The sequence below is a fragment of the Chamaea fasciata genome, unplaced genomic scaffold (genome assembly GCF_029207755.1).
Source record: "Chamaea fasciata isolate MVZ Bird 193981 ecotype frontalis unplaced genomic scaffold, bChaFas1.0.hap1 SCAF_13, whole genome shotgun sequence".
Classification (NCBI taxonomy): Eukaryota; Metazoa; Chordata; class Aves; order Passeriformes; family Sylviidae; genus Chamaea; species Chamaea fasciata.
The window spans coordinates 14,058,013-14,077,368 of record NW_027094098.1 but is presented as its reverse complement, the minus strand read 5'-3'; the positions used below and the strand labels follow the sequence as shown (position 1 = coordinate 14,077,368).

Below are 19,356 nucleotides of genomic sequence, written 5' to 3'. Positions count from 1 at the left end.
TGGACTGTGTGAACTACTGTGAGAGGACTGTGCATTTAAACAGAAGCTGCCAATGATAATTTGTTAAAACATATACATTAACTGGAGCCATAATATGCCAAATGTCACCTGTGCATGTTTGGCAATATGCTTGGCAGATTGCTCCAGCACATCTGTGACACACCACAGAATATTCAGGTTTTATTTTGGTTTTCAGACTTCTACAGAAGATCACTGATACCCAAGAAAATTCTTATGATTTATCAGAAACCTTTTCACACTGCTTTAAAAAGACTTTAGTGAACAGTGGACATTAATTACTGAAACAAATTGCTTGCTGCCGAAAGTATGCAGGCCATAATGAAGGGTTATCCCTCCAAAATGAGGATGAGCTCAAGCAATACCCCACGAGAAAAAAACCACAAAAGAAACCAACCCAAAAACCAAGCAAGAAACAACGCAGTCCTCAGGTCCAGTGTGGCTTTGGAACAAGATTCAGTACATTCCTTTCTTTTCTTATCAGTTTCAAATGTTGCCTTGTACAGACACTTTATCTTTGACTTTGTAATCCATGAATCCATGCTAAACACACTCTCTTATTCTACTCTAAACAAGCAACACATACACAACAACTTAAAAACATTAAGTACTGACAGATTTTTCAGAATTAGCTGCAGCCAAATTTAACAAAAATACAGTAGGACAAATTTATATTCAATTCACAGTGTGACAAGAACCCAAACATGTAACACTGCAGGGACTGTAATACTTAAGTTATGTGTGATATGCATCCAAAATACATCAGCACACGACAGAGGTTGTTAACAGATCATTCTTCTCAATTAAAATCACAAGTACCACGTGTTCCCTCTGAATCCAGACACTTAACACCAACACAAAAAAAAAAAAAAAAAAAAAAAACCACAAAAAAACCCCACCAAAAAAACAAAACAAAAACCATCAGGACTCTCAAAGTGGAGACCTGCAAATGAAAGGTGGGTGTGGGCCCTGGCTGAGGGAGGAAGGACCTCGGTGATAGAATTAGATGAAGGAGAATCACAAAAGACGTCGAACAGACTCGGAGGATGGACCCAAGCAACCAGCAAACACCCCTTTCTCTACTGCCAGGATCTGCCCTCCGAGTATAAGGCTGTGTGATGCTCTATTCCAATTCCACAATCTCCTAGAAACCACAACAGATGATGGGCGTATGTGTATAGTAACTCCGCCTCTGATTCCTCTGCTTCAGGTTTAAACCTGCACTGATTGGAAACCAAAATGTTTAAGCAATTCCCCATCAGTTCTCAGGACAGCAGCAGCAGGCAAAGCTCATGCTTGTTGCTCACCTTTGCCACCGCACCAAACCCATGGAAGTTAATCAAAACACTTGACATAGCTTTTTAATGACTCAACAGCCCAACACACTATCATCATCTCTTTCCAACACGTACTGTATTCATGGTTTTCACAATCACCGCATGAGTCACAGGCACTCTCAGTGTAAGTTTTACAGGTAGCCTTCATTATTACTGCTGAGAGTTTAACCCTACTTTGTATTCATGGAAACTAAGGCTCAGAGAGGGAAAAAAAACCCTCTAAAAAAACCCAAAGTAAACCAAACCACGGAAAGTTAAGAGGAAGAAACCCCACACACCTCTATGCTGATGCTACTTTGACACAACTGAGTTCTCTCTGAGCCACAGAGCAGCCCAACCAGGGCAGAGAAGCAGCTCTCATTAGCCAGGAGGCTGATAACCACAGGGAAATGAGATAAACCTGTGGAACAGCTGAAATGCCAACAAAAGGTCACACAGCCTGAAATCCATGGCACTTCAGGGCTTCCACGAACAACCTGAAATAACTGTCACGATGGCTCCCTCAAAGAGCAACCTTTGGGTGCAGCACAAGAACTATCTAACACGTCTCCAGGGAGGGAAGAATGGAAATCAAAGGGAGACAGGCACATCCCGCTGTCCTGAGGAGCGTGACAGCTGCCACATGATCATCCAGAGCGTAGAGAAATACTCCTGGAGAAAAACACTTTCTGGGAATAGGTCATTGTGATAAGTGATCTCAGGTGCTTCACCCACAAGACTCAATGCCTGAACATTCTATCTTTTTTTCCATCTTTCACCTCTGAACTATCTTGACTCATCCAAGGAAGATGCTGATACCATGAAAGTGTAGCCATTCACAAAGCAACAGCAGGAACAGGAGCAATAAAGGGCTGCAATCACTTGCCTGCCCTCCCCAGATGAAAACAGCTGTGATCTGACAGAATAGAGGATTTATCTTGAAACAACTTCTCCTTGGCTGGCTGGTGTGCTCCTGCCAAGGGGCTAGAGCCATTGGACTGCACTGCCAGCCAGCTACTATACACAGGCTACAAGGAATGCCACAAGCTGACTTCAGATATCTCATTATATTAGATTGCTCCTAAAAACAAACCCGCACGTGGTGTTATGCATATGAACTTTACAAATCAGGCATTGTACATATACCAACACCACTGAATAAATTACTAAAATGGAAATTCTTAGTCCAAACCCATGCTTGGATTGCCTAAAAAAGAAGAGTTTAATTTTAAATTAGTATCTTTTCTAGTCAAATAAATGAGCTAGAAAGGAATCAGTTATATATACTTCTGTCATTTGTATCAATAAAGTACTTTACTAAAAACCTGACATATTCTAATTAATAAGGTTACATTTAAATTATTTCTGACTACTTATGGTCCAGAGAAAAAAAGCCAGCATATGTCCTGCAAAGCACTTTCAGCCTACCTAGTTAAGTAGTTTATCACAATTATGCTTTGGAAGAAATTAATTAGCTCATTAGGTTTTACTAATAGTTTGTTTAGTCTTCCTCCCACAAAAGTGACATTTTAACAGAGCATATTATACTACTTCAGAAAACAAAATTCTACTTGACAAATTTCAAAGAACACCAAGTACAGCAACACACACCACCAGGAGCTGTAGAATATTTTAAGAGATCAATACTTCTCCGGCAACAATTAAAAATAAAAGACCCTGTGAATATAACAAAAAGATACATTGATGGACTGCAAGTTTTCAGATTTCTTCAATCCCTGAAATCATACCATCAATAAAAAACTTAATTCAGGGTAAACTGACTGTGGTGAATCCAAAGGGTGCTTTACTTTCTTGTTACGATAACACATATTTTGCTTTAAAATAACCATGTGTTTTGAGGACTTCAGCAATTTCCTTCTCCTGAGCTATACAGTGTTTAAAAAATAGATCATTGTCTGCTAATCAATCACCTGCCACATTTATCAGCTTTCATATTTAATTTTCTAAATTAAGGGATAACTGTAAGGATTTAAAAAATGGGAAGGCTGATATAAGGCTTTGAGAACTACAAAGTGCTACACAAAATCACAAAGTCAGCCTTCTTACCTTTCTGAGGCTATTAGATTGGCAAACTAAGGTCCTTTAATGATGCTCACCCCACCCAAGCCTGTTTTTCTCATCAGAGTGACCCCGCCTGTTTCCTCTGCACGCCACAGCCCGCGCCGAGACTCTTCATTGTTCAGAACAAGCTTAAGAAATACTAAGAATAACCTCATCATTTCTATCCACTTCTTCCACACTTCTCAAAGTATGAATCTGCCACTGATGTAAGGCTTGTATTAGGGAAATATTCACATTTAGAGATCACACTTCTACAAAGTGGTACTGAATGGAAACATTGCGTTCGTATTTATTACGACTTTTAAGAATACTTTCCATGCCTTCATTTTGCAGTTCCCTGCTCACTCTGCGTCTTTTAAACTGCACACAGCGCTTACAGAAGAGCTAGAGTTAACTTCACATATCAAGTCCAACAGCAGCACAAGCGGCATCACAACATGCCATGTTTACCTGTCCATGCTCAAGACACAATGCTGCACCTACTCAGCTCCTGAGCTGCTTCTGCCACCTGTCCGTAAGGGCAAACACGATGCTGCTTCCTACCAGACACCTGTTGGCCAGACAGTGTTTGGAGATCACCTGCTCATTTCATAAAGACAACCTTCAGTGTCTGCAGCTATCCACAGCTCTCCATCACTGCGACATTCCTGACCTCAAGATGGAATATTCAATATGCCATCACTCAGAACTCGGTATCATCCAGTCCTCCCCCATAAATTTATTTTTAGCTGTCAAAATTAGTTTAATATGATATTTTAGAAGGAGTTATTGGACGTCTTAAGTTGATATTCAGTGACACGTGAGGAATGTCACTGGCAAGGGGTAAACTTGCTCTGGACTAGTAAAAAGGCTTACAGCAAATAAGAGCAAGAAAAGCAAGATGGCTTTTTCTTCTGGGTCCCAACAGCTCTGGAGACTTATACCCACAGAACTGTGGGTTAAAAAAAATTGATTTGTACAGCCATCCACAGAATAACAAGCAAATTATTAAGAATTATGACGCAAAACCTATTCAGGTTCTTCTCTGAGTCACACTGTGTGACACAACTGCAAGATCCAGCAGCAAGGGTAGGGCTATAATTCATAAGGCAATATAACACAAAGCCAAGTGAGAGGGGGAAAGGATAAGAAGTTTACCCTCAGCACAGCCCAGAAAGACCCTTCTCCAGTCTCGAGGTAGCAGAAGTGAATATATCTTTTCTTGCCAATGAGTTGGATTATTTAAGATGCACGAAAGGTTATCCCTTTTTCTAACACTCGAAGAGGTTCCCTGCCCATACCCAGCTCATATCCTTATAAACACCACGCCAACCAGTAGGTGAACTGGCCTAGAGAAAAGAGTGTACACACAGGGAGGAAGGACTAGTTCAGAAGATGCTTTGTCCATCAAGTTTATTAGGAGTTGGTTAGAAAACATCACATTAATTTCTTAAGAAATAAAAAGGTGAATTCCAAAAAACCTCCTATCCAAATATTGGCATTAAATTGTTTGAGGTTCATTTCTAGTCTTGAGAGGAACATGGAAAAGCAGAACTGCCAACCACCCCCGGTCAGGCTTGAAGGAAGTAACCAAGCACTTGAACTGGCGTAGCACTTCACATTTTCCCAGTCCTCTCTAAACACTGGCCAACCAACACAACAGCTTCCTTACATAGCTTGTATACAAAACCACCGGACCAGTAAAACAAATACAAATTGATAATTCTGAAAATAAACAAACAAGCTTACTGCCTATCGGAAGCTTACTATATTTCACAAATTTTGCTGTAAGTTTAGCTTTCATTCGAGTTCACAGTTCACAACATAGCAGAACCCATGTAAAAATAATCTGTATAAATACACAAGAGAAATGACACAGAGACACAAACACACTATACATACTGGCTGTGAAATACACTAGATATGTCATGTTGAAACTGAACTGCAGCTATGCAGCATTTCAAGAAAGCATTAAAAAACTAAAAAGAACAAGATCTTTATGTAACTGCATTACAATGTATATAAAATGATTAAATACAGGTTATGTTCTTTGACATTTTTTATAATTTAATGATCTATTTACCATCAATTAAAAAAAATTGCCAGGCTTAATCCTGATTTAACCTCACCCTTAATTATTAAAAATAGTTAAGCACTTACCATAATGTGATTGAAATGCCTGTGGTTTTACGACCTGATTACAGTGGTTACACATCACCAAATAGAAATCATCATGAGCCGGGCAAAGACCAAATATTGGCATATCTAAAAACAAAAAGACAAAATGGCATCTCTCAGCTGCTGACAATTATAGAAAAACAGTTTAATTACAGAGCGATGACACTAGTGTTGAATCAAAATTTTAGAGACATTTGTATCAAATTTGAAAATGAGGAAAAAAGAGCATATAATGCATTAGATAATTTTGTGCTGGAGAATTACAAAAGCAAAACTCTCACTACAAAGATAAATGTAAAATGAGCGATTACTTGTAGAAAACATCTATTAGAAAACTGATTTAGGACAGATTATTTTATACCAGATGCAAGAATGCAATAAAAAAAGACTGACTTCAATTGAGACAAACACAACATAAGAGGGGATGTTTTATGTATTCTGAAAAGGGCTTTGGATTTTATTCCAATGTCATTAAATGAATTCAAAAGTGAGCTTCAGTTACTATTTAATTTTTTTAAACCATTTTAAACACACAGTCATTCACTGGGCAGAATTACATGCCTAATGGTTTTATTTGTTTAACAGTGCATTATAGTCCAGCCATCTGCTGCCAGAGATCCATGGAACAGCTACACAGGAGAGAGAACCAGAGATAACAGTATGTCAGAGCATGTGTGGATTGCAGAGATAACACACATACTTGGAGACTTTTACAAATAAAATTAGTTTCTACAATTTTGTTTTTAAGAATACAGTTTGTTAAGAATATATTTAACAGTTATAGCCGCATTCAGAGACTACTGGAGCAGTAAATTCAGCATTCACTACACAACTTAAAGGTATATTACATTTATATAACTAAAAATGTTATTTAATCAGTAAAAGACAAAAAAATGGAAACTGCAAACATAGTATGTGGCTAAGGATCTGTAACACTATTCAAAGGTTACGAAGTGACATAAGCAATGTTATTTTCTTATAAAAACCCTGAAGTAAGAGATTTATCTTAACAGAAACTTAGAAAATAAGTGAAACTTACTTACTCTTGTGCTAGAACTGACCCCAGAGTTTTGTTTTTCAGCTACTAGTTTGTCTATACTGTGTATACTTTTAGCAACATCCACTGCTTTGTTCATTAATAGAACAGCAATTATGAAATAAATTGAGTGCGTTGCACATTGAGTGTGCCGTAATTCAAGGCAACTCCTCACAGAAAGACACCATAAGCCCTGTCCACCTTGTTTCTCACAAGAGAGGGAATATATCCACACCAAAGCTACTTCCAGAATTAGTATCTTCATCATTAAAAATTAATTACTTTCATTTAGAAGACATAAGTTCTATCCCACGTGTTCCACACATCTTACTAGTGCTACATCAAAATTAAGCATGACACCTGCAATAACAGCCCCAACTGGATTTTACAGTTGAATGCAAATGCAATGACCAAAGACATCTAACTTGGCTGAGAGAGATCACAGCTGCCCTCACCTAAGTCACAGACGGCTTTTCACAACTGAGGTTACATCAAATAAACAAATAATCTGGTTTGCACTTCTTTAGGTAGCAGCTCTTGCTTATTTATTTATATGATATTTATTGAAAACAGCATGAAAATCTGTGGCACACCCAACTACTGCAAGCCAGGCAAAATTAGTAAATATATGCTGGGGGGGGAATCAGATAGGAATAATAAACTTCTTTTTTTTCAATATCTACTTTCTGTGATACAATATTAGGCTACATAAGAAAACAAGTATAAGCTTAAATGTCATTGCTAATAATTAATTCAGGGGTTATCTCTTTGAGTATGCCCATGTATCAAAATTTATACACAGGAACAAATACTGCAGGGTCACTTTCACCCGAGCACCAATACACTGGGATGGATGTGACAGTAACAGCATGCACTGCCTGATATTTACATTGTTAATAGTCCACAGAGTTACAGCCCATATCTGCTCCTGAGTGATGCCCAGGCAACTGTAAATCCACACCCTGGAACCTGTTCCCAGAGCTGTACCTTTCAGACCGTGCTGGATTCTCAGACTTTACACCAGCTTGTACTGAATGCTGGGGGAATCGTTAACAGGAGAAAAGGATTGTAAGATAAAGCACTCCTTCACACCAGTCAGAGACACCACATCCATGTGCCATCACTCTAAGAAACCTTGGAATATTTGCCGGCAATACAACAATTTTAAATGGCAACTGAGACAAACTGACAGAAATTGATGTAAGCACAGGTGTTTTCCTATTTCAGTTTGAGGATCCCAAGAAATCTGAATAATTTACAAAGGTCCTTTACACTGTGAAGCACCTTCAGTTTTAAAATTTTAGCTCCAAGTGACAGAAAGCAATGACAGAATGCCAGGAAATACACAAACTCACAAGGTCCATTCTAAGAGTAAAACCACTTAAAACAGAGAAAAGGATTTGCTGCACACACAAAATCACAACCTGATTCCAAAGGAAGTCACGCACAAGATTCCAGCCAGATCACATAAATCAGTGTAAAAGATCCTGTACCCCACAGTGGTCTCCTACAGCGCTGATACCAGAACATTTCAATATAACCAGTGAGGGAGTAGTAAAGGTTTTTTTCAGAGGTCTAAATGCAATTTAACAATGGCATTGAAACTGTAAGGAGTGTGATCCAAACAAGTAAGAGAAGAGACCCAAGTCCACACTTCCCAATCCAGGAGCCTCATTCTTAGGCAGGTAAGTGCTCACATCTTTAATGTGCCTGTCATTAGTTGAGCAGGGCAAGAGCAGGTATCAGGGAAATCTTACTTCTCTTTCTGTGTTCCAACAGGACAAACACCCATGTGGCACTGTTAGGGAGTGACAAATAAGCCCATGAAAATTTTAGAGAAAACATTTGGAACAATTTAACAAAGCTTAACATAGTAAATCTGTACTAGGAGTAGGTGATGGATGCCGAATTTTTCTGTCCCCCATCAGCCATTTATGGAAGTTTACATCTATCATGCAGTTGGTATTCTAACAACCAATACTTTATACCTGATCCACTTCATGACATGCACATTTTCTATTTAGAAGTCTAATGAAGTTTCTAATATTTCACCAGTGTCATCTCAATGCACTGTTACTCTGGGTTTGAAGATTACTTTTTGAAATACTTCACTGTGTAACGCCTGTGCCTCTCAAGGAAGAGCCTGGCAACCATGATTCATATGTTCCTCTTTCAAAGCTGGGCTAATTTAACTCTCTCTATCTGGGAATATTTTTCAAGGCCAAACTAAAAATTTAAATCAAGACCTCAAACTTTCCATGTATTTTCCATAAATACAGTATTCATTGTATCAACATAGAGATACTATTATAAGAGCTGTTAGTTATATTAATTCTATTAACACCAGAAAGGAAAACAGCTTCATTTACCTCCATAATAGAAGGCCTCTGGACACTGTGATCTCTAGAATTCACTTCTCCTTTCAAATGTAACTGAGTTTTTAAAAAAATAACTTTAAATGATGCACTACTGCACTCTCACTAAGACCAGAACAAGCCCATGCTATACACAATTCTGCGATAACTGCATCAGTTGATGAGCATGTAATAAGGAAAATGCTTCTTACTTGGAAATGGTCAATGTAGCATCATTTTCTAACAAAAAAAGAAAAAGCAATAATGGATAATTTTGCATATTGTACATCTAGTAAAATGAAGCTTGTCATGCCTCATCTGCAAAGTTTTCTTACACTGATCTGCCATCTCTTCTTCTCTGAAACACATTGTGGAAGCACACAAATGACTGAATCATTTCTGAATATTTCCAGCATTCTCTTTCAGGACAGCTACACTAAAGAAACTCATGCTCATTAAAACTAACTGTGCCTGTGTACTCTCATTTCTATTAATATCACACACAACAGAACACATAAAACAGGCTAAAACTACCTCAGAGAACAGGCCAGCAGCTTGCATTTATTTAGCCACTAGATTTCAGTGACTACCACAGCTATGTATTTTAATTGGATTTTTCTTTTTTAACTCTCCAAATTTATCAAATTTCCTACCAATCTTGTGGTCTCTTTTCAGACTAGAACCACTGCACAGTCCATCTATCCTAGTATATAATAAGACAACATTCCTTCTAGAAATGAAATTAAATATCAACAAAAAAAGTGAGGTTAAAGATCTTCTCCAGGACAGCAAATGCTGGAGGAAAAGAGTAAAGAAAGGCAGAGACCAGAACACTAGTTTCCTATTTGCCAGAAAACTGGTAATTGCAATTCAAAGGAGGAGAGCAAAAACTGAATCAGATGAAGCGAAAGCAAAACTACCGAGAGGTGAAAGGGCAAAGAACAAACTGTCAAGGTTATGACAAAAGAATAGAAAACTTGATCAAAAAAAGCAACAGGAGTATGTAAAAGCTCTGCAGAAATATTTTGAAGCCAGAACATTGCTAATGCTCGTTCTTCCCTATCCATTCTCAGTATAAACATCTGCTTATTAAGATTAGTTTTTAAAGTCCAAGCCTGATTTATAACAAAGATGTACATACTACTCACCACTAAGTGTAATTTGACAATGGGCATTGTAAGGCTGATGCTTGATGTGAACAGTAAAAGGTTTTGGCTACAAAGACTCCACAGAACAGCACAACATGCCTTCAGCACGACACCAACCTCGCTATAGTTCCAGAATAATTTTAATCACTATAGTTAATATTAGATGCATTAAAATCACAATGCCCTACGCTATTATATTTATACTGACAATCTAGATAAAACCCCTATTATCTTTACAACCTCCCAAACACAGAATTCATTTTTTTTAGTGGAGTCTGATCCAAATCCACCTTAAGTAAATGTACCAACTTTTATCAATTTACTAGATTTTCCATTAAGATATCAGGGAACTGTTTCAGAAGTACTATCCAAGGAAATTGTAAATAGATCCCATTATTTTGAAATGTTGCCAGAATCTGGATTGTTTGAACTATTTACTTCACAGATCAAGTAAGTTTAAATTATGTCAATCAACAGCTATCTTGAATACATTTGCTCTGTACTAGCTGGGTTTTGTCTACTCATTAGAAGGTAATCAGTCTTGATCATACTAAGGTAAAAAAATATGTGAGTACACCTTGTTTTAACTTAACTGACAGTTCTTTCAATACAGGCACACTTCTCTTAGAACTTTTATTTAAGACAACACAACTCTCCACTAGCACCTCTTTGTTAGTGAAAAATTTTTGAAAAGGGGAGAAAACACCACAGTTGTAGTAAGAAAGTAGCTGACATCTTGCAGGAAAAGGAATTTTGTGATAACTCCCATAATTTGCTTGTAACACGTGTCTCAGGTACTGTCAGATCCTGACAAAGTAATGAAAATATTCCTATTGTTTTACCCTTTATGGCTCTGGTGAATGCATCATTTAGTATCTGAAAGCAGACAAAACCTCCCAAATTACTATTTTTAAGAGCTTGTGATCTGAGGGAGAGGCACAAGGAGGGAGAAGGAAGGCAGCTGTCACTGAGGACCACATGAAACAGACTGTACCAAAACCAGGGAAATTTCAGCTGTTACCCCCAGACTAGCAGCTGGCCCAAAAAACTAAACTTCTGCCAAGAAATCTGCACAGCAGGTAAGTCCTTCTGAATCTATTGCTGACATTAATTGTCAACACCAAGTGATCTTCAGGCAGAAGGAGGATCTTGGCTGCAAACTGAGGCACCTACAAACAGCACTGCAATATATCTTAACTAACCTGGTTATTCAAAGTAAAGCTCCCATCTATTTAAAGTAATATAGGTCCTTATTTTAACTGATATGAATGTTTTATTTTAAAAAAATTAAGTGATCCAAGTTAGGTCCTCAAAACTTCCCTATTATACACAGATATTTCACTTTCTGCAACTAAACCGTTATTTTCTAAACAATATCTTCCAAACTATTTTGGAGAAACACTCAAGTGCTTATCATTCACGAACAGATGTGTTTTTGTATACTTATCAATGCTGACGTAAAATTAAACTACTGCACTTTTTTTACTGTGTACCATGCAAGATGATAACAAAAGAAGAGTATTTCTAAACAGATATTGTGAACAAAATAACTAAACCCATATAGAAATACTTACACAAGTTTTGAACCAAAGTAAGAGATTCTGGTAGAACACACATACTTGAGTGTTTTCTGCAAAATTTCAAGTAATGAACACTTAGGTATTAATAGAACACAAATATTTTATGAACCATATGTGCAGGCCTAAAAAATTTGTGCCTGCAAACAACATACATATAATCACACAAACAAAACATAAAATGATCAAATTTACACACAGAAACACTGTTTTAGAACAGTCTCTCCCATAAGGTTTATGCTCATGTTGCCTCAGATACGAAACAGCCTTTTAATACAAAATAAGAACAAACGAAATGCACATTCCCATATCTGAGTCGTTCCATTTAGGTTCAGAGGGAAGCACTGTTGAAGTATTTTCTTCAAGGTAACCCACCCTTAAAATTCCTTGCTGCCTCTGCTCTGTACATTAACTAACTTACATTTCCTGCACGTACAGCTTTGGAAGTCCAGCTACTTCAGAGGAAATCTGAATGGCAGAGCTCTCCTTGGGTTCTGAGCACAAGTGCATGAACTTTGTTTCACTGAGTAGTTGCTGATTGATCAGCTGAAGGAAGGCACAGCTGAAGACTTGATTAACTGTTTTGACTGTGTTTTCCACTTCAGCAAATACAGCAATTACCCAGCATTTTATTGAATACTCAAACCTCAAAGTTTTGGCTCAGAGAAATGACTTTCGGTTCAAGACTTAAAAAAACCCCACAATCTGGTTTAACTAGGCACAGGAGCTGCATTACCAGATTTGATCACTGTCATAAATCTCTACTAGTGTTAGAATGCTTGGTGCATCTCTAAAAGGGGAGTCCTCTCTGTTTGGTCTCCTTTCAAAACTCATGACAGTCTGTCTTACCAAAGCTACAGCTCTGTAGATTTTACTTTGTTTTCCCCAAATTCAGATTCAAATCAGACTGCCCTGGTGAAGAGGCAACGGATGACCTACCACTTTTCCATAGGTTCAGCTGTGTTGTATTCCCAAAACTCCATCTCCTGCATCATCCCCTCGATTTTCACCTCCAGCAAAAAGGTTTGCTGCAGGCAGCAACACTCCTCTGTGCACACACAGGTGACAAATCCAAACAGCCATCCTTGTGCAAGGCTGTGGGCACAGCAATTCCCCCAGAGCCCTTCTTCCCTCTCTCTGCCAGGATGCAGAATGAAACAATTTTAGTTCTCTAAAATTTAACAGTTCTGGGAAATGTCTGTATCGTACCCAAGGATAAAAACTGAGCAGCAGATACCAAAGAGAAGTGTGTCATGCACACGTGCACCTGCAGCCTAGGGTACAGCTGGGAGTTCTAATTTTAGGCTCCCAAGATTTCAATGTTCCTGTAATTATATATAAAGCATATTAAAGTAGACATCTAAGTATTTAGTTAAATTATTTGTATGTGAATTCATCTACATACAATTTATTTGAAAATCTGACACAAAACGCATGTCAAATTCTTCATTCAAACTATTAAACAGGTTTTCTAAGTCTATTGTACAGAATAATAAATAATTTCAGTGAAGAAGCTTACAGAAGATTGGCTGTAGAAAGACTGATGAGTAAATTTCTCAATGAAACACAAGTAGCATATTTTAATCTGCTGAAAAGCTTTATAAGTCTCCCTACTCACATCGTATCCTGTTACATCAATTTTTCATCAGCAATTTGAATGAAGTCAGTCATCTGCAAAAACCATTCCCATTTACTTTTTAATGAGTTTACAGACCTAAAGATTTTTTTAATTTCTCTAACCAATTTGTATATTACACAAATGTTGAACACGTAATTTGTCATATAAGATATCTTCATTCAAAGTCATGAATTATTTTTAGTTGCCATGATCTCATCGTGTCACTGCTGTATTTTGGGAAAGCCAACAAACTATTATTTATGTTTTTCTGTTTAAAAAAACCCAAAACAATGCTAAAATAGCTTAAGGAACCCTCAAAAATGAATTGCGTTTTGCAATTATGACACAAAAATGAAACTGAATTCAGGGAATAAAAGCCCTATAATTTGCACAGTAAAATTAAAATCTGGACTAAGCTAATATGAAAGTGTACACAGAAACACTTCAATTATTATTGCAGAAAACCTTACCATGAGGGGGGAGAAAAGTTCTGAATAAGTCACTAGTCAAACACAGCTTCAATTAAACTGAAATAAATCACCCACAGAATATTCTAAAATGTATCTTAAGTCACACAGCCTGAAGCACACTACAATTATGAATTGTTCTAACATCAACACGTTTGGTATTTTTCTCCTGTTTCGCACACAGCACTCCGTGTACTCTGCAGCAGCTGTACTTCTGGAGTAGGAAAAAGGAAGTTTGTTTTATTTAAACCTAAACTCACAGTTTACATAAAACTGCTCGTCACAGCAGAAGTATTTTGATACAACGTGACTGCAAATGGTGAACATGTTCCAGGCTTCTCAGCCTCTCCCATCTCCTACCTAGACATGCTTTTAAGGGAAAATAAACCTGGCATATGTGTGGCATTTTTGCCACTTTGCTGTGTGACTGTCCATATCCAGCCATGTGACTGGGTGCTGGCTGTAACTCAGTAACTGATGGAGCAGAGCAGTTACAGCCGCTTTGATTTACACGTTTCCTTACTAACAGGCACTGGAGGAACACAATGCTACATCTTTTGTGATAGGAGAACACCCCCAAATTTAGCAATAATAAAGTGCACCTTAAACCCTGCTACCTGGGACATGCACAGTGCTCATCTATCCACCTTTTCCCTCTCATCCCTGCTGGCCACAGCCCTAACTCCTGTGTGACAGCAGCATGGTGTTAATTCTTTAATTGTGCAAAGACAACACATCTTTGTGCAAAGAACACTCTGGCCACTTTTCACATCATGCACCTGATAACTGAGGGAGAAAATCAGCATATAAAAAAAAAAAAAAAAAAAAAGGAAAACAATGCACAGGACCTGTCAATTGAATTGTGTATCAATATTTTCTTTTATTAGGCAAGCCAACTACCTAAAACAACCCCACCCCTGCCACTCCCATTCTCCATGCACTGGAACATCCAGCTTAAAAATAAGACTGTTTCAATCATGCCTCATATAGTCATAAGGAAACTGATGCATGTTGATTTTCACATACCAGCTTACACTTACTCACTCCTCTCAATTTGGCAGGCACTATTAGTTTTTCCATTAAAATTTACTTCCTTTGCTTTGCAGATTTACTGGGACTTGATTTGATACAATTAAAAAAAATAATATAAGTTGCACAGCAACAGGGATATAAATGTACTGTAGAAAAAAAACCCCAACAGCACTGTGATAGTCAATAAGATCAAAAGAAAGTGGAAAATAAAAAAGTGTTTTTGTTGTTATAGTGCAGTAAAAGGGCTAACCTACTTGTTATGTATTTGAACACACATGTAGTTACACAAAGTATTTTGAACTTGGCTATTGCATTCCTTTAGACAAAGAAATATGACTATTTCAATTATCTAGCTGAGGAACTGGTAAACACTGAGTCTGCTTCTTACAGTTGATATATTCCAGCACATAGAGAGCTACTGTCATGGGAGCTTTCCTTCCAAGAGCAGACCCACCTGTTCAGATGGGTTAAGGCTTTAAACCTGTGCTAGCTGTCCTCTGACACACAGTTATATTAATTAAATAGGTAAGCAGGGAAGAAAAATCAGGCTACCCATTCACAGAAGAAGGTCAGTAATTTCACTGCTGGTTATTTGTGATACAACACAAACACAGTTCAGCCTAAAAATCTTGGTGGAAGTGAATTTTTTTTATTGTTATGGAATTTTGAATTCTTCAAAAGAAGAAATTTAGGTTTTGTCCTTGCATGTCACCTTCTCTTCAGAATAAACCCATCACTATCCTTATTCCAAGATGTATTTCTTCACTGCTAGGAGAGATTTGCCTTATTTTCAGAGCCTGCCTTCACAAAATCTTCCAAAATTCCATCTCCAAACATTACACATAAAATACATGATATGAAAACACTGGGTGAACAAATCTGCATCAGGTATTATTCTTTCATATTTGGCACTAGCTCTCCACTAATGAAATCACCCATATCACTTTTTAACAGAAATGGGTTGAGAAGGACTGCAACTTTCAATATTTTTAAATTAAGATGTATTAAAAAAAATTAAGATCTTTTAAATCACATTGTACATGCAGAAGATCTGAAAGGACTGAACTGTTTTAAAGTAGTTTTTCTGCTCTTTCATAGTCTGGGCCTCTTTAACATAACCAGAACACCATCCCACTTGGGATGTACACAGAAGGTAACACCTTCAGCAGAACAAAATAAAAGGAAGGAAGAATTTGCTCAGACTACTTAAAGCTTTGATTTGGTAGGTTTGGTCCAACTCATATTTTTGACAGAGACCTCTAAGACTACCTTCCTCCCCTGTCTCTCTGCAGATAACAGCACTCATCACTCCTGGGAAGAAGGTATTGGATATATATGAATGGACCTAAACACACAGTGGGAGGGGAAAAAAAGAACTGTTCTCCCTTTCCTAGGCCAGCAAGGGGGCAAAATGCTCTAATTTTGGGGAAAAGTACTGAAATAGGCACCAGCTTTAATTTTTAGACATCTCATGTCAAAAAGGACATAGACCCAATAAACCTGATTATATAAGCAGAATGACAAAGTCATCCTTATGCAGATACAAGACTAGATATAATGAGAGCACAACTGTGCAATGAGACACAAGTAAACAATGTCCCGCTCCCCCAGGAAACCCCCAGACCTCAAGTGGTGGTCCTGATGTTACAAGATGAAGCCTATTTGCAAAGGGGAAGTAGACATATAGGGTCAGTATTAAGAACAGGCACAACAAAGAACACAGAGTTGGTATTTCAAACACACAGAAGAGGACACTCCAGAACACCAGTTAACTGCCCCTGGATGACTCAGGATGAAAACAGGAAGATTAAATAGACAACAGAAAACTGAAAGGTAAACAGGATCCTTTGATATTTTAACAAATTTGTAGAGTTTACCACCCTCCAGTACACTGAAAACAAACAGAACATCCACCTTCCTAAAGCAGATAAAAGATAACTACTGCAAACATATCCAGGATAACAAAACCACGGTTTACAACAGAAGCAGATCCTCTGCCAGGCACAGCAGTTGCACACACACGACTTTCAGGACCTAGGCTGGGATCTTCAGCTCAAACTCACTGGGAGAATAAGGCAATCTCTACTGGTGCCTGTCCAGGGTAGGCAGGAAGCCAAAGCTGCTGCTGCCAAACTTGTTGATCCAGTCCTCCCAGCGCTGGCCCACAATGCACTGCTTTGTGTTTGGAAATTGCTCAAAAGCTTTTGCTTCCAGCAACAGTGTGGAACACTTGGGGAAAAATGCCAAAGGAGTCCAGGAAAGGGTATTGCCAGGCCACCATAACAGTTTGGGCACCCCAAATGCTCCCGTGAGTCAGTGACATCACCCCGAGGCACTGCCATGACGAACAACGCCACGCTTCCTGCGAGACCTCGGTCACAACACTCCTCACACGAGCGCAGGAAAAGTCTTGGAGGGATTAAATTATAAGCACAACTGCTGATGCTGCACCTTACCATCATGTCTTCCTATTTCACAGTGCAGAGCACCATCTACCCAGGCTGTGACTTTTGCCCTTTCCTGAGACCTTTCTTCACATTGTTGTGGTTATCCATGAGAATTTTGGACGGCGTCAGCAGGAGGACAGAGAATTGCACTGTTGCACAGAGAACCCCTTTTGCATCCCAAGCAGTTGTAAATAAGCCTCAGATGAGATGTTGACAGCACACTGAAGATTTTACTCCTGTGCTCTACTCTGAGAATAAAAGTAGTATTCTTATCTCAAAGGCAAAAACAAGAAAAGCAACTTACAAGTTTTATTCCAGCAAATGACACAGTGGTCTGTGCCCCTACATTTCAGGGCACAAGGTGGGAGACAGGCAGAACCAAAAGGAAACTTCCCAAACAAGAACTGATGTGTTTAGGACTTCTCCAAACACCACATGGAAATAGTGGTGCTGAAACAGCCAGGCACAGTCAGCTGGCTGTTAAAGCAGGCTCTACAGAAGAAATATCAGACAAGGAGAGGGCTCTGTCCAGCCCAGATATAAACCATAACCAAACCGTATCAGGCGCAGCTCAGACATTGATATCTCCCCTAAAATCTCACAACACAACTTGTGTTCCCTCAATCTTCACAAAGTCTTCCCTCAATCACTTGACCACAAAAAGCCCCAACCTTGCATTTAGGACAAAAATTATAAGCACATATTACACTGCCTTTGGTAGGTAAAACATATACATTGAATTTGGCTCAAAACTTCTCCCCTATAAATTACAAACTATGACGTGGAACAGAAGCTCCTTAACAAGTAGGATTTTTAGGCAGTTGATTTGAGTAACACAACTTCACAGAAATGAAAAACAGAATTGCTTTTGGGAATTTATCTTTAAGTACTTTTATGAAGCAAATGCTGCCTATCAGGAAATTAATTTAGGCCTTTCCTGTCAAATACTTCCATTTAGTACCAGTGAGAGCAGGACGACTGCCATCTCTCTTAGCTGAGCAGAACGGACACATTCAAACACAGATTCTATGTTTTAAAAAACAAATTATCTGAACGTCTGTGTTGGTTTTGCACGGCCTGGTTTTTAGTAGCAGGGGGGTCACAGAGGTGCCTTCTGTGAGAAGCTGCTGGAAGCTTCCACCATGTCCAGCAGAGCCAGTCCCTGATGGCTCTGAAGATGGAAATGCTGCTGGCCAAAACTGACCAGGTGAGAGAGGCTGGTAACACCTCTGTGACAGCAGATTTAGGAAGAAAATCAAAACAAAGTGGGACACAGTTTTTTCCTAGCCAGAGAAGAGGAGGAGATGAGAACATGTGAGGGAAACAACATGGAGACACCAAGGGCAGTGGAGAAGGAAGGGAAGGAGGTGCTCCAGGAGCCAGAGCCAAGATTCCTCTGCAGGCCGTGGTGAGACCATGGTGAAACAGCTGCACTCCTGCAGCCCATGGGGATCCACAGGGGATGCAGAGATCCACCCACAGCCCATGGGGATCCATGGGGATGCAGAGATCCACCCACAGCCCATGGGGATCCACAGGGATGCAGAGATCCACCCACAGCCCATGGGGATCCATGGGGATGCAGAGATCCACCCACAGCCCATGGGGATCCATGGGGATGCAGAGATCCACCCACAGCCCATGGGGATCCATGGGGGAAGCAGAGATCCATGCACAGCCCATGGGGGGTGCCCATGCCAGAGCCTGGAGGAGGCTGTGATCCAGTGGGAGACCCAGTGGACAGAGGGAGCCCTGCTCCCAGGCTGGAGCAGCCTGTCCTTGGAGGATGCACCCCATGGGAAGAGTGACCCATGCCACAGCAGTTTTGGGAGGACTGTGCCTGTGGGAGGGACCCCACGGCCTCACAGGGGAAGGATTCCTCTCCCTGAGCAGGGGAAGAAAACCACGGTGATGAACTGATCCAAACCCCCTTGCCCTGTCTCCTGTGCTGTCGGTGAGAAGGTGGGAAGGGTTGGGGGAAGAAAAGGTGTTTTAAGGGCTTATTTTACTTCTCATTATCCTCCTCTGACTTTGTTAGTAATAAATTCACTTTGTACCTCTAAGTTGAGCCTGTTTTGCCCTTGGAATGTTTTCTCCTGGTTCT

The 19,356-nt window shown here is 39.2% G+C and overlaps 1 protein-coding gene across 3 annotated transcripts in view; it reads right to left on the bottom strand.

Moving 5' to 3' along the window:
- Positions 1-19,356, bottom strand: part of ATXN7 (ataxin 7) — an 86,809-nt gene that overhangs the window by 30,907 nt on the left and 36,546 nt on the right. For all 3 annotated transcript variants that reach the window (XM_066195809.1, XM_066195807.1, XM_066195810.1), the window contains one exon: positions 5,556-5,660. In XM_066195809.1, coding sequence (XP_066051906.1) covers positions 5,556-5,660 — 105 coding nt within the window. The remainder of the gene's footprint in view (positions 1-5,555; positions 5,661-19,356) is intronic.